This window comes from Strix uralensis, chromosome 15 (genome assembly GCF_047716275.1).
Source record: "Strix uralensis isolate ZFMK-TIS-50842 chromosome 15, bStrUra1, whole genome shotgun sequence".
NCBI lineage: Eukaryota > Metazoa > Chordata > Aves > Strigiformes > Strigidae > Strix > Strix uralensis.
This window is the reverse complement of record NC_133986.1, coordinates 169,813-190,586: the sequence shown is the minus strand read 5'-3', so window position 1 is coordinate 190,586 and position 20,774 is coordinate 169,813. Positions and strand designations below refer to the sequence as shown.

Sequence of the window (20,774 nt, the reverse complement as noted above, 5' to 3'; positions counted from 1 at the left end):
CGCCTGGGGGAGGGGGGGGGGGGTGGTTGGGAAGCTCTGTCGCCAGCTGGGACGGGGGAGCGCCGTTGCCACGGAGGGGGGGGGGGCAATGGAGCCGCCTGGGGGGGGCCGGGGAGTGCCGTCGCCGGCTGGGGGGGGGCTGGGGAGCGCCGTTGCCACGGGTGGGGGGGGGGGGCGGGGAGTGCCGTCGCCAGATGAGGCCGGGGGGAGCACCGTTGCCACGGGGGGAGCGGGGAGATGGAGCCGCCTGGGGGGGGGGGCCGGGGAGCACCGTCGCCGCCTGGGGTTGGGCGGGGGGGGAGGTAGCGCCGTCGCCGCCTGGGGGAAGTGGGGTGGGGGGGAGGGGGAAGTGCCGTCGCCGCCTGACGGGGGTGGGGGGGAGGGGGAAGTGCCGTCGCCGGCTGGGGCGAAGGGAGCGGCGTTGCCGCCGAGCGGGCTGGGGGTGGACTGGAGCCGCGTGGTCGGGCGAGTGCCATCACCTCAGGGGCTGAGGAGGGTCCAAGGCCCCCCTGGACGCAGCCAGGAGCGTCCAAGGCCCCCGTGGACGCAGCCAGGAGCCTGTCGCAGCCGAATGCCCGTCGCAGTCGTCCCTGCAGGGAGCAGTGAAGCAGCAACTGGGTGAGAAAAGCCGTTCCATGAGTTTTTTTCAGGGGGGTTGTTGGGGTATGGGTGGGAGGGGGGGGCACTGTGGGGACCTCCCTGCGAGGGCGGGCTTCCCGCTGTCCTCCGGATGGGGGAGCTGGCGCCTGACTGCACTCTCCTTCCAAGCAGTTCCTCTTGGAGAAGAAAGACGAGGCATCGTGAGGAGCGGTGGGCTGAAGAGAGGAGTGGGGCGAGAGAAGGGAGCTCTGGACAAAGGGGGCCTCCCTGTTACCGGGGCTGCGGTCGCACGAGACCGTTGCCGGCACTTCTGGTGTCCTGGCCGGCGCTGCGCTGGGTGACCTCCCTGTAAGCAGGGCTCGGGTCACCCGAGGGTCTTTTGCCACCTCGCCCCACGGTTTGGCTGCCCGGAGAGAAGGGCGGCCCTGTCAGGAGAGTGAGCGGCGCTGTCTCCGCGCCGAGGGGGAAATGGGGCTCTCCGGACCCCACGCCCGCCCTGTAAGCAGGGGAGGGCTGTGTCCCCGGCCCCGGCGGCTTTCTGGCTGCTGGCGGCCTGGCCAGCGTGACCCCCTGGAGTCGGGGCGTGTCACGGCATTTGTCCCTTGGCCACCCCGTGAAGCCCCGCGGCACGTTGAGTCCCTGTGGCCTGCGTGCGTCCTGGGGGGCAGGTCTGGGGCTCTGCTCTCCTGCTCGTGGGAAGGGATGGCTCCCCGGACACTGGCTGCACAGAGCTCGCTCTCTCTTCCGGGAAGTTTTGTTTGTCCCTGTCTGCGTGTGTGTGCCTGCCTGTGTCTGTGTCTGTGTCTGTGGGTGTGAGTGAGCGAGCGAATGAGCTTCTCGTTTAGGCCCCTGTTGAAATCGCTGCAGTGCACTTAGCTTAAACTTCCCGGGAGGGAAAGAAGGGCTCTGTGCAGCAACAGGGGGTCGGTCCCCTCTGAGCCCGCGAGCGGAGGGCGAGTCCCGGCTTGCCCCTCCTTGCCCCTCCTTTCGAAGGAGAGAGCGAAGCCCCGTGGCCGTAGCGCGGCCAGCGTGCGACCCGCCTGTGTTCAGGGCCCGGGTCTCTGCCGCCTGGGTGGCCGCCTGTCCTGGCTGGCGACCTGCCAGCGTGCCCGCCCTGTACTCGGGACGAGCGCCATGAGCCGTGGAGCCCTCTGTCCCCAGGAGCCGCTCGGCCGCCCTGTAATCAGGGCTGGGCGGGCTGCTGTAGGCAGCCAGCAGAGGCTGCCCTGTAAGTCCGGGGCTGGCCAGTGACCTGCAGGCCCGGGCACTCCGCAGTGCCGGCAGCGGCTCGAGCCCCCTGTAAGCAGGGGCGCAGCTTCCTTGGCCGCCGCTTTTGTGTGCCCAGCTCCCCTTTGTCCAGAGTTCCCAACTCCGAGCCCAGCTCCAGCGCCGGCCGGCACTGCACGCGTGGCAGCCCCGGAGCGTCGATTGGGTGAGAAAAGCCGATCTGTGAGGTTTTTTTGGGGGGGTGGGGGGTGGTGGTGTTAGGTTATACGGGGTTGCGGGTGGGAGGGCGTCTGGGATTCGGGTGGTGCTGTGGCGAGCTCTGTCCGGGGGCCGGTGTCCCTCTCAGACCTGACGGCGTCCTTCTGCCATTACAGGAGCTGGTGGAGAAGAAGGAAGAGCCAAACATCGCGTGCGGAAAGACCTTCAAAGGCAAGAGAGCGCGGGGGGAGGAGCGGAGGAAGTCTGGGCAACAAGCGGAGGCAAAAGAAGGGCGCTCTGGGCAACAGGACCACCCTGTCACTGGGCTCTGGTCGCGCAAGGGTGTCACCAGGACCTTTGGTGCCCTGGCCGGCTTGGTGCTGGGTGATCTCCCTGTAAGCGGGGCTCGGGTCTTTGGGTTTTTGCCGGCCTTTTGCCACGTTGCCCCATGGTTAGGCTGCCCGGGCAGGTGGCAACCGTCTGAGGGGGTTGAGCAGCACCGTCTCCGCAGCCGAGGCGGGAAGCGGGGCTCGTAAAGCCCACCGCGGTGGTGAGCTGCAGTCAGGACGGCCAGCCCATAACTCGGGCGTAGATGGGAGCCTTGAACTGCACGGGGCTCGTTGAGCGTGCCGAGCCAAGGGAGAACCCCCTGTAAGGAAGGCCGTGAGCATCCCCTGTGCTTAAGGGGAGGTGCTGGGAGGGACGAGCGACCCTCCCCTGTGAGCAGGCCGGTGTCCCTGGCCCCGGCCTTTCAGAGGCGTGGGGCTGAGACGTGCAGGGCTGGGCGTGCCCTGCCCTAGCCCTCTTTCTGTCTGCTGTCAGCCCCAGGAGCAGCTTGGGAGGAAGAGAGGCACGGGGGAAGGCAGGAGGCTGGGGAGGCAACCGTGCCTGCGAGCCGGGCCCAGGTCCGGCCCGGGCAGGCCTGGCAGTGCTTTGAGCTGGGCCAGCGCCCTGGAAGCAGGGCTGGGGCCTCTGCTCCATCCTCCGGGTGGGGGAGCTGGCGCCTGACTGCGCCCCTCTTCCAAGCAGTTCCTCTTGGAGAAGAAAGACGAGGCATCGTGAGGAGCGGTGGGCTTGAAGAGAGGAGTGGGGCGAGAGAAGGGAGCTCTGGACAAAGGGGGCCTCCCTGTTACCGGGGCTGCGGTCGCACGAGACCGTTGCCGGCACTTCTGGTGTCCTGGCCGGCGCTGCGCTGGGTGACCTCCCTGTAAGCAGGGCTCGGGTCACCCGAGGGTCTTTTGCCACCTCGCCCCACGGTTTGGCTGCCCGGAGAGAAGGGCGGCCCTGTCAGGAGAGTGAGCGGCGCTGTCTCCGCGCCGAGGGGGAAATGGGGCTCTCCGGACCCCACGCCCGCCCTGTAAGCAGGGGAGGGCTGTGTCCCCGGCCCCGGCGGCTTTCTGGCTGCTGGCGGCCTGGCCAGCGTGACCCCCTGGAGTCGGGGCGTGTCACGGCATTTGTCCCTTGGCCACCCCGTGAAGCCCCGCGGCACGTTGAGTCCCTGTGGCCTGCGTGCGTCCTGGGGGGCAGGTCTGGGGCTCTGCTCTCCTGCTCGTGGGAAGGGATGGCTCCCCGGACACTGGCTGCACAGAGCTCGCTCTCTCTTCCGGGAAGTTTTGTTTGTCCCTGTCTGCGTGTGTGTGCCTGCCTGTGTCTGTGTCTGTGTCTGTGGGTGTGAGTGAGCGAGCGAATGAGCTTCTCGTTTAGGCCCCTGTTGAAATCGCTGCAGTGCACTTAGCTTAAACTTCCCGGGAGGGAAAGAAGGGCTCTGTGCAGCAACAGGGGGTCGGTCCCCTCTGAGCCCGCGAGCGGAGGGCGAGTCCCGGCTTGCCCCTCCTTGCCCCTCCTTTCGAAGGAGAGAGCGAAGCCCCGTGGCCGTAGCGCGGCCAGCGTGCGACCCGCCTGTGTTCAGGGCCCGGGTCTCTGCCGCCTGGGTGGCCGCCTGTCCTGGCTGGCGACCTGCCAGCGTGCCCGCCCTGTACTCGGGACGAGCGCCACGAGCCGTGGAGCCCTCTGTCCCCAGGAGCCGCTCGGCCGCCCTGTAATCAGGGCTGGGCGGGCTGCTGTAGGCAGCCAGCAGAGGCTGCCCTGTAAGTCCGGGGCTGGCCAGTGACCTGCAGGCCCGGGCACTCCGCAGTGCCGGCAGCGGCTCGAGCCCCCTGTAAGCAGGGGCGCAGCTTCCTTGGCCGCCGCTTTTGTGTGCCCAGCTCCCCTTTGTCCAGAGTTCCCAACTCCGAGCCCAGCTCCAGCGCCGGCCGGCACTGCACGCGTGGCAGCCCCGGAGCGTCGATTGGGTGAGAAAAGCCGATCTGTGAGGTTTTTTTGGGGGGGTGGGGGGTGGTGGTGTTAGGTTATACGGGGTTGCGGGTGGGAGGGCGTCTGGGATTCGGGTGGTGCTGTGGCGAGCTCTGTCCGGGGGCCGGTGTCCCTCTCAGACCTGACGGCGTCCTTCTGCCATTACAGGAGCTGGTGGAGAAGAAGGAAGAGCCAAACATCGCGTGCGGAAAGACCTTCAAAGGCAAGAGAGCGCGGGGGGAGGAGCGGAGGAAGTCTGGGCAACAAGCGGAGGCAAAAGAAGGGCGCTCTGGGCAACAGGACCACCCTGTCACTGGGCTCTGGTCGCGCAAGGGTGTCACCAGGACCTTTGGTGCCCTGGCCGGCTTGGTGCTGGGTGATCTCCCTGTAAGCGGGGCTCGGGTCTTTGGGTTTTTGCCGGCCTTTTGCCACGTTGCCCCATGGTTAGGCTGCCCGGGCAGGTGGCAACCGTCTGAGGGGGTTGAGCAGCACCGTCTCCGCAGCCGAGGCGGGAAGCGGGGCTCGTAAAGCCCACCGCGGTGGTGAGCTGCAGTCAGGACGGCCAGCCCATAACTCGGGCGTAGATGGGAGCCTTGAACTGCACGGGGCTCGTTGAGCGTGCCGAGCCAAGGGAGAACCCCCTGTAAGGAAGGCCGTGAGCATCCCCTGTGCTTAAGGGGAGGTGCTGGGAGGGACGAGCGACCCTCCCCTGTGAGCAGGCCGGTGTCCCTGGCCCCGGCCTTTCAGAGGCGTGGGGCTGAGACGTGCAGGGCTGGGCGTGCCCTGCCCTAGCCCTCTTTCTGTCTGCTGTCAGCCCCAGGAGCAGCTTGGGAGGAAGAGAGGCACGGGGGAAGGCAGGAGGCTGGGGAGGCAACCGTGCCTGCGAGCCGGGCCCAGGTCCGGCCCGGGCAGGCCTGGCAGTGCTTTGAGCTGGGCCAGCGCCCTGGAAGCAGGGCTGGGGCCTCTGCTCCATCCTCCGGGTGGGGGAGCTGGCGCCTGACTGCGCCCCTCTTCCAAGCAGTTCCTCTTGGAGAAGAAAGACGAGGCATCGTGAGGAGCGGTGGGCTTGAAGAGAGGAGTGGGGCGAGAGAAGGGAGCTCTGGACAAAGGGGGCCTCCCTGTTACCGGGGCTGCGGTCGCACGAGACCGTTGCCGGCACTTCTGGTGTCCTGGCCGGCGCTGCGCTGGGTGACCTCCCTGTAAGCAGGGCTCGGGTCACCCGAGGGTCTTTTGCCACCTCGCCCCACGGTTTGGCTGCCCGGAGAGAAGGGCGGCCCTGTCAGGAGAGTGAGCGGCGCTGTCTCCGCGCCGAGGGGGAAATGGGGCTCTCCGGACCCCACGCCCGCCCTGTAAGCAGGGGAGGGCTGTGTCCCCGGCCCCGGCGGCTTTCTGGCTGCTGGCGGCCTGGCCAGCGTGACCCCCTGGAGTCGGGGCGTGTCACGGCATTTGTCCCTTGGCCACCCCGTGAAGCCCCGCGGCACGTTGAGTCCCTGTGGCCTGCGTGCGTCCTGGGGGGCAGGTCTGGGGCTCTGCTCTCCTGCTCGTGGGAAGGGATGGCTCCCCGGACACTGGCTGCACAGAGCTCGCTCTCTCTTCCGGGAAGTTTTGTTTGTCCCTGTCTGCGTGTGTGTGCCTGCCTGTGTCTGTGTCTGTGTCTGTGGGTGTGAGTGAGCGAGCGAATGAGCTTCTCGTTTAGGCCCCTGTTGAAATCGCTGCAGTGCACTTAGCTTAAACTTCCCGGGAGGGAAAGAAGGGCTCTGTGCAGCAACAGGGGGTCGGTCCCCTCTGAGCCCGCGAGCGGAGGGCGAGTCCCGGCTTGCCCCTCCTTGCCCCTCCTTTCGAAGGAGAGAGCGAAGCCCCGTGGCCGTAGCGCGGCCAGCGTGCGACCCGCCTGTGTTCAGGGCCCGGGTCTCTGCCGCCTGGGTGGCCGCCTGTCCTGGCTGGCGACCTGCCAGCGTGCCCGCCCTGTACTCGGGACGAGCGCCACGAGCCGTGGAGCCCTCTGTCCCCAGGAGCCGCTCGGCCGCCCTGTAATCAGGGCTGGGCGGGCTGCTGTAGGCAGCCAGCAGAGGCTGCCCTGTAAGTCCGGGGCTGGCCAGTGACCTGCAGGCCCGGGCACTCCGCAGTGCCGGCAGCGGCTCGAGCCCCCTGTAAGCAGGGGCGCAGCTTCCTTGGCCGCCGCTTTTGTGTGCCCAGCTCCCCTTTGTCCAGAGTTCCCAACTCCGAGCCCAGCTCCAGCGCCGGCCGGCACTGCACGCGTGGCAGCCCCGGAGCGTCGATTGGGTGAGAAAAGCCGATCTGTGAGGTTTTTTTGGGGGGGTGGGGGGTGGTGGTGTTAGGTTATACGGGGTTGCGGGTGGGAGGGCGTCTGGGATTCGGGTGGTGCTGTGGCGAGCTCTGTCCGGGGGCCGGTGTCCCTCTCAGACCTGACGGCGTCCTTCTGCCATTACAGGAGCTGGTGGAGAAGAAGGAAGAGCCAAACATCGCGTGCGGAAAGACCTTCAAAGGCAAGAGAGCGCGGGGGGAGGAGCGGAGGAAGTCTGGGCAACAAGCGGAGGCAAAAGAAGGGCGCTCTGGGCAACAGGACCACCCTGTCACTGGGCTCTGGTCGCGCAAGGGTGTCACCAGGACCTTTGGTGCCCTGGCCGGCTTGGTGCTGGGTGATCTCCCTGTAAGCGGGGCTCGGGTCTTTGGGTTTTTGCCGGCCTTTTGCCACGTTGCCCCATGGTTAGGCTGCCCGGGCAGGTGGCAACCGTCTGAGGGGGTTGAGCAGCACCGTCTCCGCAGCCGAGGCGGGAAGCGGGGCTCGTAAAGCCCACCGCGGTGGTGAGCTGCAGTCAGGACGGCCAGCCCATAACTCGGGCGTAGATGGGAGCCTTGAACTGCACGGGGCTCGTTGAGCGTGCCGAGCCAAGGGAGAACCCCCTGTAAGGAAGGCCGTGAGCATCCCCTGTGCTTAAGGGGAGGTGCTGGGAGGGACGAGCGACCCTCCCCTGTGAGCAGGCCGGTGTCCCTGGCCCCGGCCTTTCAGAGGCGTGGGGCTGAGACGTGCAGGGCTGGGCGTGCCCTGCCCTAGCCCTCTTTCTGTCTGCTGTCAGCCCCAGGAGCAGCTTGGGAGGAAGAGAGGCACGGGGGAAGGCAGGAGGCTGGGGAGGCAACCGTGCCTGCGAGCCGGGCCCAGGTCCGGCCCGGGCAGGCCTGGCAGTGCTTTGAGCTGGGCCAGCGCCCTGGAAGCAGGGCTGGGGCCTCTGCTCCATCCTCCGGGTGGGGGAGCTGGCGCCTGACTGCGCCCCTCTTCCAAGCAGTTCCTCTTGGAGAAGAAAGACGAGGCATCGTGAGGAGCGGTGGGCTTGAAGAGAGGAGTGGGGCGAGAGAAGGGAGCTCTGGACAAAGGGGGCCTCCCTGTTACCGGGGCTGCGGTCGCACGAGACCGTTGCCGGCACTTCTGGTGTCCTGGCCGGCGCTGCGCTGGGTGACCTCCCTGTAAGCAGGGCTCGGGTCACCCGAGGGTCTTTTGCCACCTCGCCCCACGGTTTGGCTGCCCGGAGAGAAGGGCGGCCCTGTCAGGAGAGTGAGCGGCGCTGTCTCCGCGCCGAGGGGGAAATGGGGCTCTCCGGACCCCACGCCCGCCCTGTAAGCAGGGGAGGGCTGTGTCCCCGGCCCCGGCGGCTTTCTGGCTGCTGGCGGCCTGGCCAGCGTGACCCCCTGGAGTCGGGGCGTGTCACGGCATTTGTCCCTTGGCCACCCCGTGAAGCCCCGCGGCACGTTGAGTCCCTGTGGCCTGCGTGCGTCCTGGGGGGCAGGTCTGGGGCTCTGCTCTCCTGCTCGTGGGAAGGGATGGCTCCCCGGACACTGGCTGCACAGAGCTCGCTCTCTCTTCCGGGAAGTTTTGTTTGTCCCTGTCTGCGTGTGTGTGCCTGCCTGTGTCTGTGTCTGTGTCTGTGGGTGTGAGTGAGCGAGCGAATGAGCTTCTCGTTTAGGCCCCTGTTGAAATCGCTGCAGTGCACTTAGCTTAAACTTCCCGGGAGGGAAAGAAGGGCTCTGTGCAGCAACAGGGGGTCGGTCCCCTCTGAGCCCGCGAGCGGAGGGCGAGTCCCGGCTTGCCCCTCCTTGCCCCTCCTTTCGAAGGAGAGAGCGAAGCCCCGTGGCCGTAGCGCGGCCAGCGTGCGACCCGCCTGTGTTCAGGGCCCGGGTCTCTGCCGCCTGGGTGGCCGCCTGTCCTGGCTGGCGACCTGCCAGCGTGCCCGCCCTGTACTCGGGACGAGCGCCACGAGCCGTGGAGCCCTCTGTCCCCAGGAGCCGCTCGGCCGCCCTGTAATCAGGGCTGGGCGGGCTGCTGTAGGCAGCCAGCAGAGGCTGCCCTGTAAGTCCGGGGCTGGCCAGTGACCTGCAGGCCCGGGCACTCCGCAGTGCCGGCAGCGGCTCGAGCCCCCTGTAAGCAGGGGCGCAGCTTCCTTGGCCGCCGCTTTTGTGTGCCCAGCTCCCCTTTGTCCAGAGTTCCCAACTCCGAGCCCAGCTCCAGCGCCGGCCGGCACTGCACGCGTGGCAGCCCCGGAGCGTCGATTGGGTGAGAAAAGCCGATCTGTGAGGTTTTTTGGGGGGCGGGGGTTGTTAAGGTATACGGGGTTGTGATTGGGAGGGTGTCTGGGATTTGGGTGGTGCTGTGGCGAGCTCTGTCCAGGCGCCGGCGTCCCTCTCAGACCCGACGGCGTCCTTCTACCGTTGCAGCAGCTGGTGGTGGAGAAGAAGAGACGACCATCACGTGCAGAAGGATTTGCAAAGGTAAGAGCGAGCGGGGGGATGAGCGGCAGCGGGCTGCCGAAGAAGCGAGAGAAAGCAGTCCTCAAGCATCCCTGTCCCTTTGGGATGTTTTCTGTGCCTCTCGAGCATGTACTTGGCTCTTGGCAGTTCCCCAGAGTTTTAGGAACTGCTCTAAATCCACCTGAAGTTGACTCGACTTCCTGAAGTTGTCTGAAAACTCGTTTTTTTAGTTTGATGTGGCCGCACCAGCTGTGGGGAGCGGGAGGGCTCTGCAGCCACCCGAAGTGTCCTTTGAGGCTGTGTGGCATGCCGGGGGAAGAGCAGTTGGGAGCAGGGATTTGGAGGTGGTTTCCCCTGTTCTGAATGCTTCTCTTTCAGCACCTGCACGGTTCTGATGTAAAAAGTGGAAGTGTTGAAGCCTGAGCAGCAGGCCCTGAGCCGAAGCTGCTAACTCAGTATGTAATCATTAGCAAGATACGTATGGAAGACGTAGCTATCTTGAATATGTATTTATCTTTCTTTGTGTGTGGATAAAATAACAGGGTCATGGAGACTGTTGTCTGTCGCTGTGGCCTGATGCGAGACCTTGCGCCTAATGCAATTAGATAAGCCGAGGAACTCCCTTAGCTTCTCCCCTGAGCCCTGGCCAGGCTGTGGGGGAATCTAATGTGAGATTGAAACCAGATATTTCCGCTCAAATCAAAGGTGCCAGCTATTCTGGCTTGCTGATTTTTGGGTATATAAGGCGGGACCCGCTCACAGCGACTTTGGAAGCCTCACCTACGGGTGGACGCACCGCGTAGGACTTCCCACTTGCCGGGAAAGGCTCTCCAAATCCTCGCTGTAACCGGGGCTGCCCAGCGCCTGCGGGTCTGGATGATGGGAACGGGTGCAAGTGGTGATGGGTCTTTCTTAATCGCTATTCCCTCTTTCTCGGGTAGTAATGATTTGATGCATTACCCTGTGTTTTCTTGTTTGTTTGAGTGCACTATTCTGTGTTTTCTTACTGTATGTTTTCTGTATTATTCTGTTACATTATTTAGTTATTTCTAGTAAAAGATGCCTGCGCTTTTCACTCTGGTGTCCGAGTTTAATTGATACCCCTAATCAGCAAAACAGGGGGAGATCAGGTGGCGGTTTCCAGAGACGAGGTTGGTGGTGGGACGGTGTCGCCGTAGGAGCGATTTTATGTTGGTTTGGCTTTGGGCTGAGCTGTAGCCGGCGGGGCGCTAGTTCCTGGCAAGGGGATGGACGGGCGAGCTGTCGGGGCCAGCCAGAGCCGCAGCTGCGCGTGTTCCGCAACGGGACTGGTGTGCAGAGCAAAGTGGGGAGGGTTTCTGAGAGCAGACAAGGCCCCGGCCCTCCCTGACTGTCTCAGCCTCCATCCTTCTGCATCTCGAGGCTGAGGAGGCCGTCAGTAACTGCAGTGTTCCCATCTCCTTCCGAGAAGCGCTGCAAACCTGCGCCTTAGGAAAGTCAAAAGAAAGCGTCACCGCCGCGAACTTGTGAGTTTGAGTGCCGCTTCCACAGCGAAGGTGTTCGTCGGAGTGGACTGGGGTCAAATTGCTGCCCGGTTGGGGGCAAAAGCAGGAAAGGTTCCTTTTGAGAAATGCAAGGTGCTGCTACTGGTAAAGGTGTAAACGATCGGCACGACCGCTTCACTTCTTAACCTTCTATTTTAATGCCGTTAAAGTTGAGACAGACCCCGGAACGTGCCTGAGCGAGTTGCCAAGAAGTGCAGCACACCCGTGAGCTCGGTGAAGGAAGTGAAGCAGCAGCAGCAGCTGCCACTCCACAACCATGGAGTGTTTTCCTCCACTCCCTCCCTTTCTCCTGAACTTTCTCTAATAAAACTTGAGCGATTCAGGAAGGGTTTGCCCTGCCTGTGCCCAAACTTGAGGCAACGGAGCCCCGTTGTGCTCATCTGCAGCTCATAAGTTGTGTTGGCAGGTGAGTGCTGGCGAGTGGGAGTGGAGGTGGCCGGGGGCAGTATCCCCCCTCGGGGGGCAACTCTCAGAGAATGCCCGGGAACCAACGACAATCACGTGTCAGGCTAACGCTTTCTTTCCCTAAAAGGCTGCAGAGCCTGGCTGGCTCTTTTCCTTCTTTCCCGAAAGCCTTGCAGGTGTGAGTGACGGGCCGCCGCCCGAGCACCTCATGATGTCAAATGCAGTGGAGAAGTAGCTTGCACTTCCACCGGGATCAGTCTTTCTCCAAGAGTTTCTTCAGATCTCGTATGTAGCTAAAACTCCCAGGTGAAGACTCAGTTACCCTTCAGAAATACCAATTACGATTCGTATTGCGGTAGCGCTGAGGAAACCAGTGCCCCGTTCCATTTGACATGGACTCACCTACAGAGATCATCCCTGTGCTAAGTCCTTAAAGACATACATGCACGAGACCCAGACAAGGGTCGTTAAACCCTTTTGACAGCTGGGGAGCCAAGGCAGAAAGGCACGCGTGCTGTTGTTACTAGCGCTCCCGTGGTAAAGGTTACACTGCTCCGACCAGCTCTTCAGTATTCTCTGGTTTCTTCCTCTGCCCCTTGCAGGCGTTCGACAGTGTCCTTTATCCCTGAGGTAACCCCTCGGGTTCCCCATGTTTGTTGTATTTCTGTTTAAGTATTTTCTCAGCTTCATGCACTCATGGTCGCCACACGCTAGTTTTGGGGTCTTTGCCCGGTTCAAAATCACATGCTCGTATGGCTTCTTGTGTTACTGACAACAGTGGAGGCGGTTCAGCCTGAGCAGGGACTGTCCTCGTTAGTTGGCAGTGCTCACGATCTTCATACTATGTCTGCATTTCATTCTCTTTTGGGGAAAGAAAAAAGTCAAGTTAATCAGTTTTACTGTCTGCGCATGCACCGCGGTGGCCCCGGGACTGGCGGACTGGCAGCTCCTAGAGCGCGAGTTCGGGGGTGAGGGGCAGTTCAGGCGGTTAATCCCGGTGCTGGTCGCTATAGTTACCGCAGGGGGGAGGGTGGGAGCGTGGGCCGGGCTGGAGGAGCCCCAGGGTCGGGCAGTGAGGCTGTGGGCAGCTGCCCCTCCCTGTCCGGGACGGTGCTGGAGGAGGAGCCGGTGCGAGCCGAGGGAGCAGCAGAGAGAAGGGGAGCGGGGCCGCGCGGTCGGTCGCCTGGCGGCTGCCGTGGAAAGCCGCAACGGGGGGGTGCCGCGCGGTGTGGCGGGACCCGCGGCAGAAGCCGCTACGGGTCGGGGCCGGGCGGGGCAGCGGCGCTTCCCGGAGACGCGCGGGGCTGCGCTCGGCCGGGCTTCTGGGTGTATGGGCGACGGGGGGGTGGGAAAGGATGGTGTCCCCGTACGGTCAGAAAGCCGGGACGGCCGCCTGTGGCAGTGTGGGAGGCGCTGTAATCACGTGAGCGGGGCTTCTGGTCGGCCATGTTGGCTCCCCGGTGCACGGTGGGAGCTGTAGTTTTCGCGCACTCGGCTGCCCGGCAGCTGCGTCCCTCCCGCGCGCGCGCGGCACGGCACAGTCCTCGCTACCGGCGCGGCCCCGCGGCGCATCACGAGGGTCGGTTTTGGGGCGGGTTCGTGCGGTTTCCCGCGGGCTGCCCGCGGCTCCCCCAGGACCGGTGTGCCCGTGCCCCGGCAGTGCGCATGCGCGGTGGCGGCCCCCGGAGGTGCCGCAATCCCCAAGCGCTTCCCAAACCTGCCCGTGGAGCTCTGGGAGTGCATGGCTGTGGGGTGGCTGCATTCCCCCCCCACCCCTCGGCATCGCCCGTGGGGACTGCGGAGGGGTCAGAGAGCAGACGGGGTGAGCTGTGCTGTGGGCCAGAAACGGAGGCAATGTTTTGTGTTCCTGGGACTTGAGAACAGACGCGTGTGGCTGATTGTGGGGCTCAGAAACAGACGGAGTTGTGTGGCTTTGGGCTCAGAAACAGAGGTCAAGTCGTGCGTTTTTGGGGTCTTGAGAAGCGGCTCAGCAGGCAGGTTTTTGGGCTCAGAAAGAGGCACTAAGGCAGCTGGTTTGGGGGCCAAAAGCAGAATGCAGTTTGGCTGGTTTTGCAGGCAGGTGAGAGGTGGAGGGTTGTGGGAGGGCCCTGGGGGCTGCGGGGCAAAGGAGGGGATGGGTGTCGGGGTGGCATGGGACCCCGAAGCTTGGGAGGCCGGCGTGCACCAGGCCAAACTCCACGTCTGCGGTGACTGGCAGCGGTCTGTCTTGCGGGTGATGGAGAGGAACCTGTTGAATGCGGGAGCATCCCAGTGAGATGATGTGCTCCTGATGAGGATGGATTCTGGAGCGTGCTCTCTGAAAGGTAAGTCAAGGGGCAAAAGCCGTGGGTAGGGTGGGGCCAGCAGAGGCTCTACCATCAGGGCTGTGGAGAGGGCTATTTAGGCTTCCTTAAGTCTGGGGGAAGAGAGCAGGGTCTGTCCCACAGGACGTGCATGTTTTTGGCCTGTGTCTGTGTACTTGTGTCATTTGTGGTGACTGTGTTCTGTCTTGGATGCGGTGCCTTCCCCACGTCTCTGTGGTGCCCCGTGGGCTCTCTGCACGGGACATGCACCTTGGTGGGTGTCCAAGGGGTCTCGGATGCCTTGCTGCTTTGGAAAAGAGCCCGTTGAGCACTCCCCATCTCGTGAGTGGAGCTTACAGCGTCTTTTGCAACACAGATATTTGTGGAGCGTTGCCTTTGTGGAGGAGATCTGGGCCAGAATGACAGCTCTGCTCTTCAGAGTTCTGTTTCCATAGAGGTCCCTCCCCTACAGCACTTCACCCCCCGTGTCCTTGTGGGCCTCGGCCTTAAAGCCTGGCTCCTCCCACGTCGGTTGTTCTGGTTGTGTATTGCACTGCAGCACTCGCTGTCGGTTTTGACTACGCCTTGCTTTGCAGGGCTTTGTGTTCTGCAGGTGACATGGGGCCATCTGGATCCCCAGAGCAAATCCTCGAGCGAGGTTTGCCGGAGCATACAAACGCAAGCGAAGGAGGAGCGGGAGCGGGGCCCGTTGCGAAACATCTTCCTTGGCTCCCGGTTAGGAAGGCTGACACCGTGGGGGCGTGTGGAGCAGCGACGCTGCCGAGGCGCACGGTGAGGCAGTTCCAGGGGTGGGTTTAGAATGGGGGTGATCTGCCACTGTGGCAGGTGGGCAGTGGAACGGATGTTTGGAGTGAGGGGTGGATCGAGTGGCTGTTGAATGAGCGTCATTTTCTGAATGTGTCTAACCTTGTGTGTGTGAAGGTTTTTTCATTTCAGGTTGTATTTAGTGTTGAGATAGTAAATGTTTTTTTAAAATTGTGTTTAATAAAAAGCCCTGGTGGGGGTTCGGTGTCTCTCTTACTCAGACAGAACCCTTCCTCAGGCTTTCTCTGTGCCCCTGAGCTCTCTCACAGTCTTCACTGCTGTCTTGGATGTCTCCATTCAGTTGCTCATCCCCTGAGGACATCTGTACGTTGCTGGAACGCCTTGACTTTTGCACCGTGTCCCAGAGCCGCCTTCTGTCTCTCTTTCAGTCTCAGCACCCTGCTCCTGCTGTCATCACGCCTACTGAGGCCAACCTCCTCGTGCCCTGCAGCCCCCTTTTGGCACCGTGGCGCACTCTGCACCCTCCTTCCTCCCTGAGACTCTTTCCTGATGCCACCTTTCATCTGCAGAACGCTTGCGTTGTCCTCTGTGCTAGCTAGGATACCTACGTGGTCCCCTGAGGACACCTGCAGTTTCTTCAAATCCCCTCCAGACTTCTTCGTCATGTCCTTGAGCATTCTTTTGGCTGTCCTCCTCTGCTGCTGTCACGATGCCTCCCAAGGTCTTGGATGATCCCTGCAGCACACTTTTAGCCCTGTAAGTCTCCTTTGGACTTGTTTTGTCGCAATAGCACCTCTCCTAAGATCTCTGTTCCCAAAAAAGAGCATTCATTTTCTTCTTTATGCCACCTAGGATGCCTCCTGAGACCTTCTTTGTGTACCACAGCCCTGTTTTAGCTCCGTAGCGGACTTGGACTCTCTCTCATGCCCTCAGAAACCCATCCTCAGGTGTGTTTGTACCTCAGAGCACTCTTAATCATCCTCTGTGCCATCTAGGGTGTCTCCATTTGGTCCCCGCCTCCTGACGACATCTGTACTGTTCAAATCCCCTCCAGACTTCCTCCTCATGTCCCTGAGCCTTCTTTGGTGTCTTTGGCCCAATCAGGACCTCTCTAAGGGTGTCATGATGCCTATCGATGCCTTCAAGGTTGCCCCTAGGAGACTTCTAGCTTTGTAGCAGACCTCGCAGCCATCTCATTCCCTCAGAGGGCTTCCCGAGTGTTCCTGCTATCTGTGACCCAGCCCAGTCAGTCTGTCCTCTCTTCCCTCTAGCCGTGCCTCTGTTCGTTCCCTGGCCCTCTGATGACGTGTTTCCTTGGTTCAGATCCCCTCGGGATTTAATCGTCATGTCCCCAATCCTTTTTCTGTCTCTCTGGTTCCCCCGGGACAGTTCTCCTCCCAGTCACGATGCCTGCCAAGACCTTCCTTGTGGTCCGGTTCCGTCCTGTAGCACTTTAGGTGGGGCCGTCTTTGAGCCGCACACGAACTCATTTGTTCCTCTGTGCTAGCCAGGATTCCCGTGTTTAGTTCCCAGCCACCCAAGACCATCTGTACTCTGCTCAGGTCATCACCCGAGTTCCTCCTGGCTGTCCCTCAGCCTTCGTTTATCCATCAACCCCGCCCCCACGATCCCTTTCCTCACAGCCGCAGTGCCTGCTGAGACCTCCCTCGATCTCCACAGCACCTTGAGGCACTCGATCTCCTTTTCTCTCTCTCTCGTTCTGTCAGAGCCTCCCTCCTTTCTTTGCTGTGCAGCGTTCCTTTTTCTTTCTCTCTGCCATCGAGGGTGTCTCCGTTTGGTTGTTCTCTCAGTCATCTGTAGTTTGCCCAGATGCCCTCCTGAGACTCCAGGGCCCTCGCTGTGTCTGCAAGGCTGCTTTTCTTACCGTGCTTCCTCCTAACTCCTCTACTCTGTATAACAGTGTCTTCCGAGTCCTTTTGCATACTCCACCGTGCTCTTGTGGCACTTCAGCTCCCTTTGGATTTTGTTTTTTGGCGCTCTTCAGAGCACTCTTCTCTTACTCTCTGGCGTGTCAGCCTGCACACATATGTGGGTTGGAACTGCCCTGCCTGGGGGCACAGCGATGTCGGTCAGGGGAAGAATAGCACTAAGAGTCTGTAGTTAATGTTGATTTGCCTGGACTGTTTAGGTACAGCCCGTACAGCCCCCTCGGAGCAAGCAGCCCTCAGCAGCAGGCAAGGATGTCACGGGGATGACCGGAGCTATCTGGGAGAGGCTGCGGGAGTGGTAGTTGAACAGATGGAATCTCAAAGGTGTTAAGGCTCGTGTGTGTAGGGCTTAATGCTGTTTTGTTTCTATGGTTTTTTTTTTAATGGCAGGCTGTAATGAGACCCTAGACAGTGTTCCTACATGGAGTCAAGAACTCTGGAATTGTTAAGCTGTCACTCAGCATCCAGGTGACCTGCTTAAAAATTTTTTTCAGATCCAGAGGGACAATATATGCACCAAAGAGTGACAGAGGCAGCGAGCAGGGCACTGTAAGAAGGTGGGTCAGCGTGTGGTGTCGGTGGAGAAGACGTGACTGGTTGCTACATGACTGGCTTATCGGTTTGGGGTTTTTTTTGTTTTGAAGGTGCAAAGCAGGATATCGGCACCGGAGATGACTCAGGCAAGGTGAGACGCGTGGGCTGAAGTAGCAGTTGTTTTTCATGTGTCGTACTGTTGGTGAAACTAGAAGCATCTCCTGTTGTCTGTGTCTTTACAGGTGGTACCCAGGCGTCGACGTGGCGACCGGTAAATGTCAGAGGCAGGGTGGGTGAGCGGCCAAGGTAACGGGGCAGGAGATGGCAGTCGGTGTGGGCAGGCTGCAGGTTCAGCTTGTGCCTCTCGCTTTGGTTTATGCAGGTGCCACATGTAGGCTGGGAGGGGCGAAGCCGCGTGCCGCTGAGCAGTCCAGGACAGCGAGGCGGTTGTCGGCTGGGTCAGGGTTTCAGTGCAGAGAATCACGTGGCAGCTCGATGAAGCATTTCTCTTTGGTTTTGCAGGAGCCGGGCAGGCTGCCTTTGGAATCGGATGAGCGTTTGAGGTGAGCTGGGTGTTAGAGAGGAGGAGCACGGGGCTGGTGATTTCTCGCAAGCACAGTGGTAGCTCTCTGTCTTTTGGTATCGTAGGTGCCACGGGCCACGCTGGCCGCAGCGTCCGACACTGGACTCTGCACAGAGCAGCTGAGCGGAAAGCCCCGTGGCTGTTGAGGTGGAGGGTGTTGTGGCAGAGGTGTGTCAGCTGACGTGATGGTGACTGCTGGCACTGGTTTTTTTTGCAGATGATGAAGAGGAACCTGGCAGCTGCAGGAATGTCCCGGTTAGCTGATGTGGTTTTTGTTGAGGATGGATTCAGAACCCCGGCCCTCTGAAAGTTGAGGGATGAGGGACCGCTGCCCTACAGTGTCTAATCTTGACTTCAGTTAGAAAGAGACTTTACAAAATGGAAACCTTTCTCAAGGAAGTTTCATTTTATGAACTCTCCATCAGAGTGGATCTTCAGAGATGATGTATTTGGCAGTAGTACTCTTGGGTGGTGCAGCTGGCCTGACGTCCCTGCTAATTATGGAACACACCAACCCCCCCCCCCGCCCTCGTCAAGTTGTCTGTGTGTATTTTGGAGATAGTCTAATGGTATCAGCTCACAGCTGGGCGAGTTCAGGGAATGCAAAAGGAAAATCAAATACTTACACATCTAATAAAAACGCTTCTATAAGCATATGCCCACCTTTACAACAAAGAGTGAAGGACTGAGCTTTATTCTTTATTCTTTGTTTTACCCTTTAAAGTTTTACACTTCACTTCTGATTTTATTGACCCAGCAAGCAGGATGTGCAGCAGCAGCAGCAGCAGCAGCAGCGCAAGGGTCGCGGCGGATCCGTCGGCCGTAGGTTGTGATGACGGTACGACCTTGTCCAGCAGCCTCACAGGGTTCCCTCCCTGCAGCCCTGCTGTAAGGATGGGATGAGACATTCCGACACCACCAAGAGCGTTTGCTTTTATGGGCAGAATGTGCTCGGGATCGTATCGATCGGCCTTGCTGGTGATTTGAGGAGTTGAAATCGCTCCGGCCTTGCCAGGGTGTGTTGTATGTGGAGCTGACCTGTTCATGCAGAGTCCTCCCCAAGCTCCACTGCTATTCCGTCCCTTCTTCTGACAGAACTTTCTTCTGTGTTAGTTTTTCAAGATGCCGGAATAGGATTTGGGGTTTTTGTTTTTCAGGTGTGTTGTTGTCAGCATCTTCTGATGCTCGACAGGTCCCCCTGGGCCAGGTTTGCCTGGCAGCCATTAACCCCCTGACAACGGGGCCAGCCCTGTGTCGCTGCCACGGCACAAAAATACCCCAAGCACCCTGATTCAGGTTCTGCAACGGGAGGGAAAAAAAACGGGTTTTTTTGGAAAAAAACCTTCAATTTGGGGCTCCTGGGAAAGCCAAACCTGCCTGGCTTGGTGCAGCTGGAGAGCAGAAAACCCACCATTTTCATGCACAAAACCAAAAATCACCAATTTTGATGTTGTGGAGAAGTGCTGAAAAAAAATAAAATGGAATATTTTGGAAAAGCAAAAAACCCGATTTTTGTATTACAGAAAAACAAAAAAAAAACCCCAGACCCAATTTGGGGAAAATCTGGGGTGAGACGCTGGCTGTTTGAGGGGCATTGCTGGGGGTTCTCTGGTGTGGATTATCCGGTGAGGGTCAGTTCTCCAGCGTGGATCATCTGTTGGGGTTGTCCCAGGTGAGTGATCTGCTGCGGGTTATCCCGGGTGGACTCCCTGGTGCGGGTCATCCTCACCCGTGTCCCCCCACGCGCGTTTCTACCCACACACAGACCCCGCTGCCGTGTCTGCCCCAGGTTCCCCCCCGCCCCGCGTGAGGTTTTTCCCCCCCACAAAAGGTGGGTGTGTGGTGGTTTTTTCTTTTATTAAACTATTTGTATCTCAACCCACGAGTTTTCTCACATTCCCCTTCCCATTCTCTCCCCGTCCCGCTGGTGGGGGGTGTGAGCGAGCAGTTGTGTGTTGCTCAGTGTCCAGCTGGGCTCAAACCACGACATGAGGTGAGTTGCCAGCCCTGCCGGGCTGATGCTTTAGGCTCTCCTTGTTATTGCCACCATCCCGATGGGCCGTCCTCGTTCACTGCTGCTTTCTAGTGCCTGTTGCTCTGTAAGCAGCAGTGCTCACGCTGTGCCCGCAGACCCATCTGCCGACCTCTGGGACGTAACTCTGCCAAAGAGAAAGAGCTAAACGGCCCCGGCACAATCTGCAGCCGTTCTGCCTCTGAAGGGACCCGCCGGCCCTTCTCCTGCCCCTTCCTCTGCCCAGCTGGGCTGGGAAAGTACGGTTGTTGCAGAAGCTGCTACACACCCTGGGGTTCCTTCTTAGGCTGTCGGCTTTGCCCTGTGTCTGGGCTGCCGAGGCCATCGACTGCGCGTGGGACACAGGCAGCCTGGAGAGCTTTAGCCCAAGTCCTTCCTCTCCCCTTTGGGCAGCAGCGGTTCTGCCGCTGCTACAGGCAGCCGCTTTCTCGGGGGCGAGGGGCCGGGACGGCAACAGGCCGCTGCCCGCTCCAGTCAGAGGAAGAGGCTGTTCTCCGGGCACCGGGCGCAGGGCAAGCGGAGGGACGTTCTGCGCTGCCGATGGCTCTTCCCGAGGGAGCTGTGCTCTGGTTTTAGCAGAAAAAGGTGTTGGTCCCAGGCAGCCGCGTATGGCTGTGCACAGCTATTTGGCCGGTGTCTTGCTTGTTCGAGTAAAGGCATATTTCTTGCCTTGCAGTCCTGCTGACAGGTCAGAGGTTCGAGTTACAAAAGCCTTTTGCCATCAAAGCAAGATGACCGCTAGATTTCCACCAGCACTGTATGTCAGCTGTGTTGCTAGCTGAAAACGGCTGGCAGGCCAGGAGATAGCTAGAGGGGTCTCAGTTAAAGAAAGCGAGGGTTGAAGTGCGTGTTTTAAGGAGGTGAATTAGGCAGCCGAAGGCACTGAGCTGCTCGCCTGACCCAGTGGCAGAACAGTCCCTCCAGCCCACCAAGTACTGCGTGTTGCAGGCAGCAAAGTGCTCGCTGGTGGGAGCGGCAAGGAGCACAGGGCTCCGCGGCTGCCCGGAGCAAAGACGGACCCTCCCGGGCTCTGCGGTCCCCTGCTGAGGACATCTCCCAGCCCAACGGGCCTCTCTGCTTTCCCTGCCGCACGGCTCGCTGCGCGCTGGAGGGCAGGCTGGGGAGGAACTTTGTGCGGCGTCTCCTCTCGAAGGGACGGGCCCTGCCCAGTGCGCCTCGTGTGGATGCCGGGGGAGGAGAGCAGAGCACCGGCAGCCCAGAGGTGAGGAAAGGTGCAAACAGCCCCGCAGAGCCCGCGGGTCCCCAGCGTGTCATCGCTGCTGTGCAGCTCCGCCGCTGGCCCCGGCTCTGCTCGGCCGTGCTGTTTGCTGTGAGCGCGGCCGCCCCCCTGGGACAAAGCAGCTTTCCGTCTGTGCCCTGCTGCCTTCAGCACCCGCTGTGCTGCCGCCGGGGTGAAAACTCTCTCTGCAGTGTCTGCTGCCGCGCTGCCGCCGCTGCCGGGGGCCGGGGAACGCGAGCCCTGTCCGCCCGGGGAGCAGTTGCCGCGTTGGGATGGTAGAAGGGGGCTGCTGCGGGCGGCATTTCTGCTGCCGGGAACTG

The 20,774-nt window shown here is 61.2% G+C and overlaps 1 protein-coding gene and 1 long non-coding RNA gene across 15 annotated transcripts; both read left to right on the top strand.

Moving 5' to 3' along the window:
- The first annotated feature begins 337 nt into the window (after positions 1-337).
- Positions 338-10,153, top strand: LOC141950202 (uncharacterized). 5 transcript variants are annotated; one of them, XR_012630956.1, is made up of 10 exons: positions 338-618; positions 772-2,032; positions 2,202-2,256; positions 3,055-4,316; positions 4,486-4,540; positions 5,339-6,600; positions 6,770-6,824; positions 7,623-8,884; positions 9,049-9,099; positions 9,457-10,153. It is a non-coding gene; the product is annotated as an uncharacterized LOC141950202 (long non-coding RNA). The 5 variants fall into 5 exon arrangements; XR_012630954.1 differs by having other exon boundaries at positions 9,046-9,099; XR_012630955.1 differs by having other exon boundaries at positions 9,049-10,153.
- Positions 10,154-12,392: 2,239 nt separating this feature from the next.
- Positions 12,393-18,686, top strand: LOC141950199 (uncharacterized). Of its 10 annotated transcripts, none has more exons than XR_012630949.1 (7): positions 12,393-12,849; positions 13,944-14,122; positions 16,456-16,622; positions 16,710-16,750; positions 16,842-16,870; positions 17,122-17,162; positions 17,400-18,686. XR_012630949.1 is itself a non-coding variant. In XM_074884721.1 (6 exons), the coding sequence occupies exons 1-4, from the start codon at positions 12,474-12,476 to the stop codon at positions 16,738-16,740; spliced, it is 666 nt and encodes a 221-aa protein (XP_074740822.1). In that variant the 5' UTR covers positions 12,397-12,473; the 3' UTR covers positions 16,741-16,750; positions 16,842-16,870; positions 16,982-18,686. The 10 variants fall into 10 exon arrangements, 3 of the variants coding, with proteins under 3 accessions (XP_074740820.1, XP_074740822.1, XP_074740821.1); XR_012630948.1 differs by having other exon boundaries at positions 13,927-14,122; XR_012630947.1 differs by having other exon boundaries at positions 12,397-12,849; positions 16,560-16,622.
- The last annotated feature ends 2,088 nt before the right edge of the window (positions 18,687-20,774 follow it).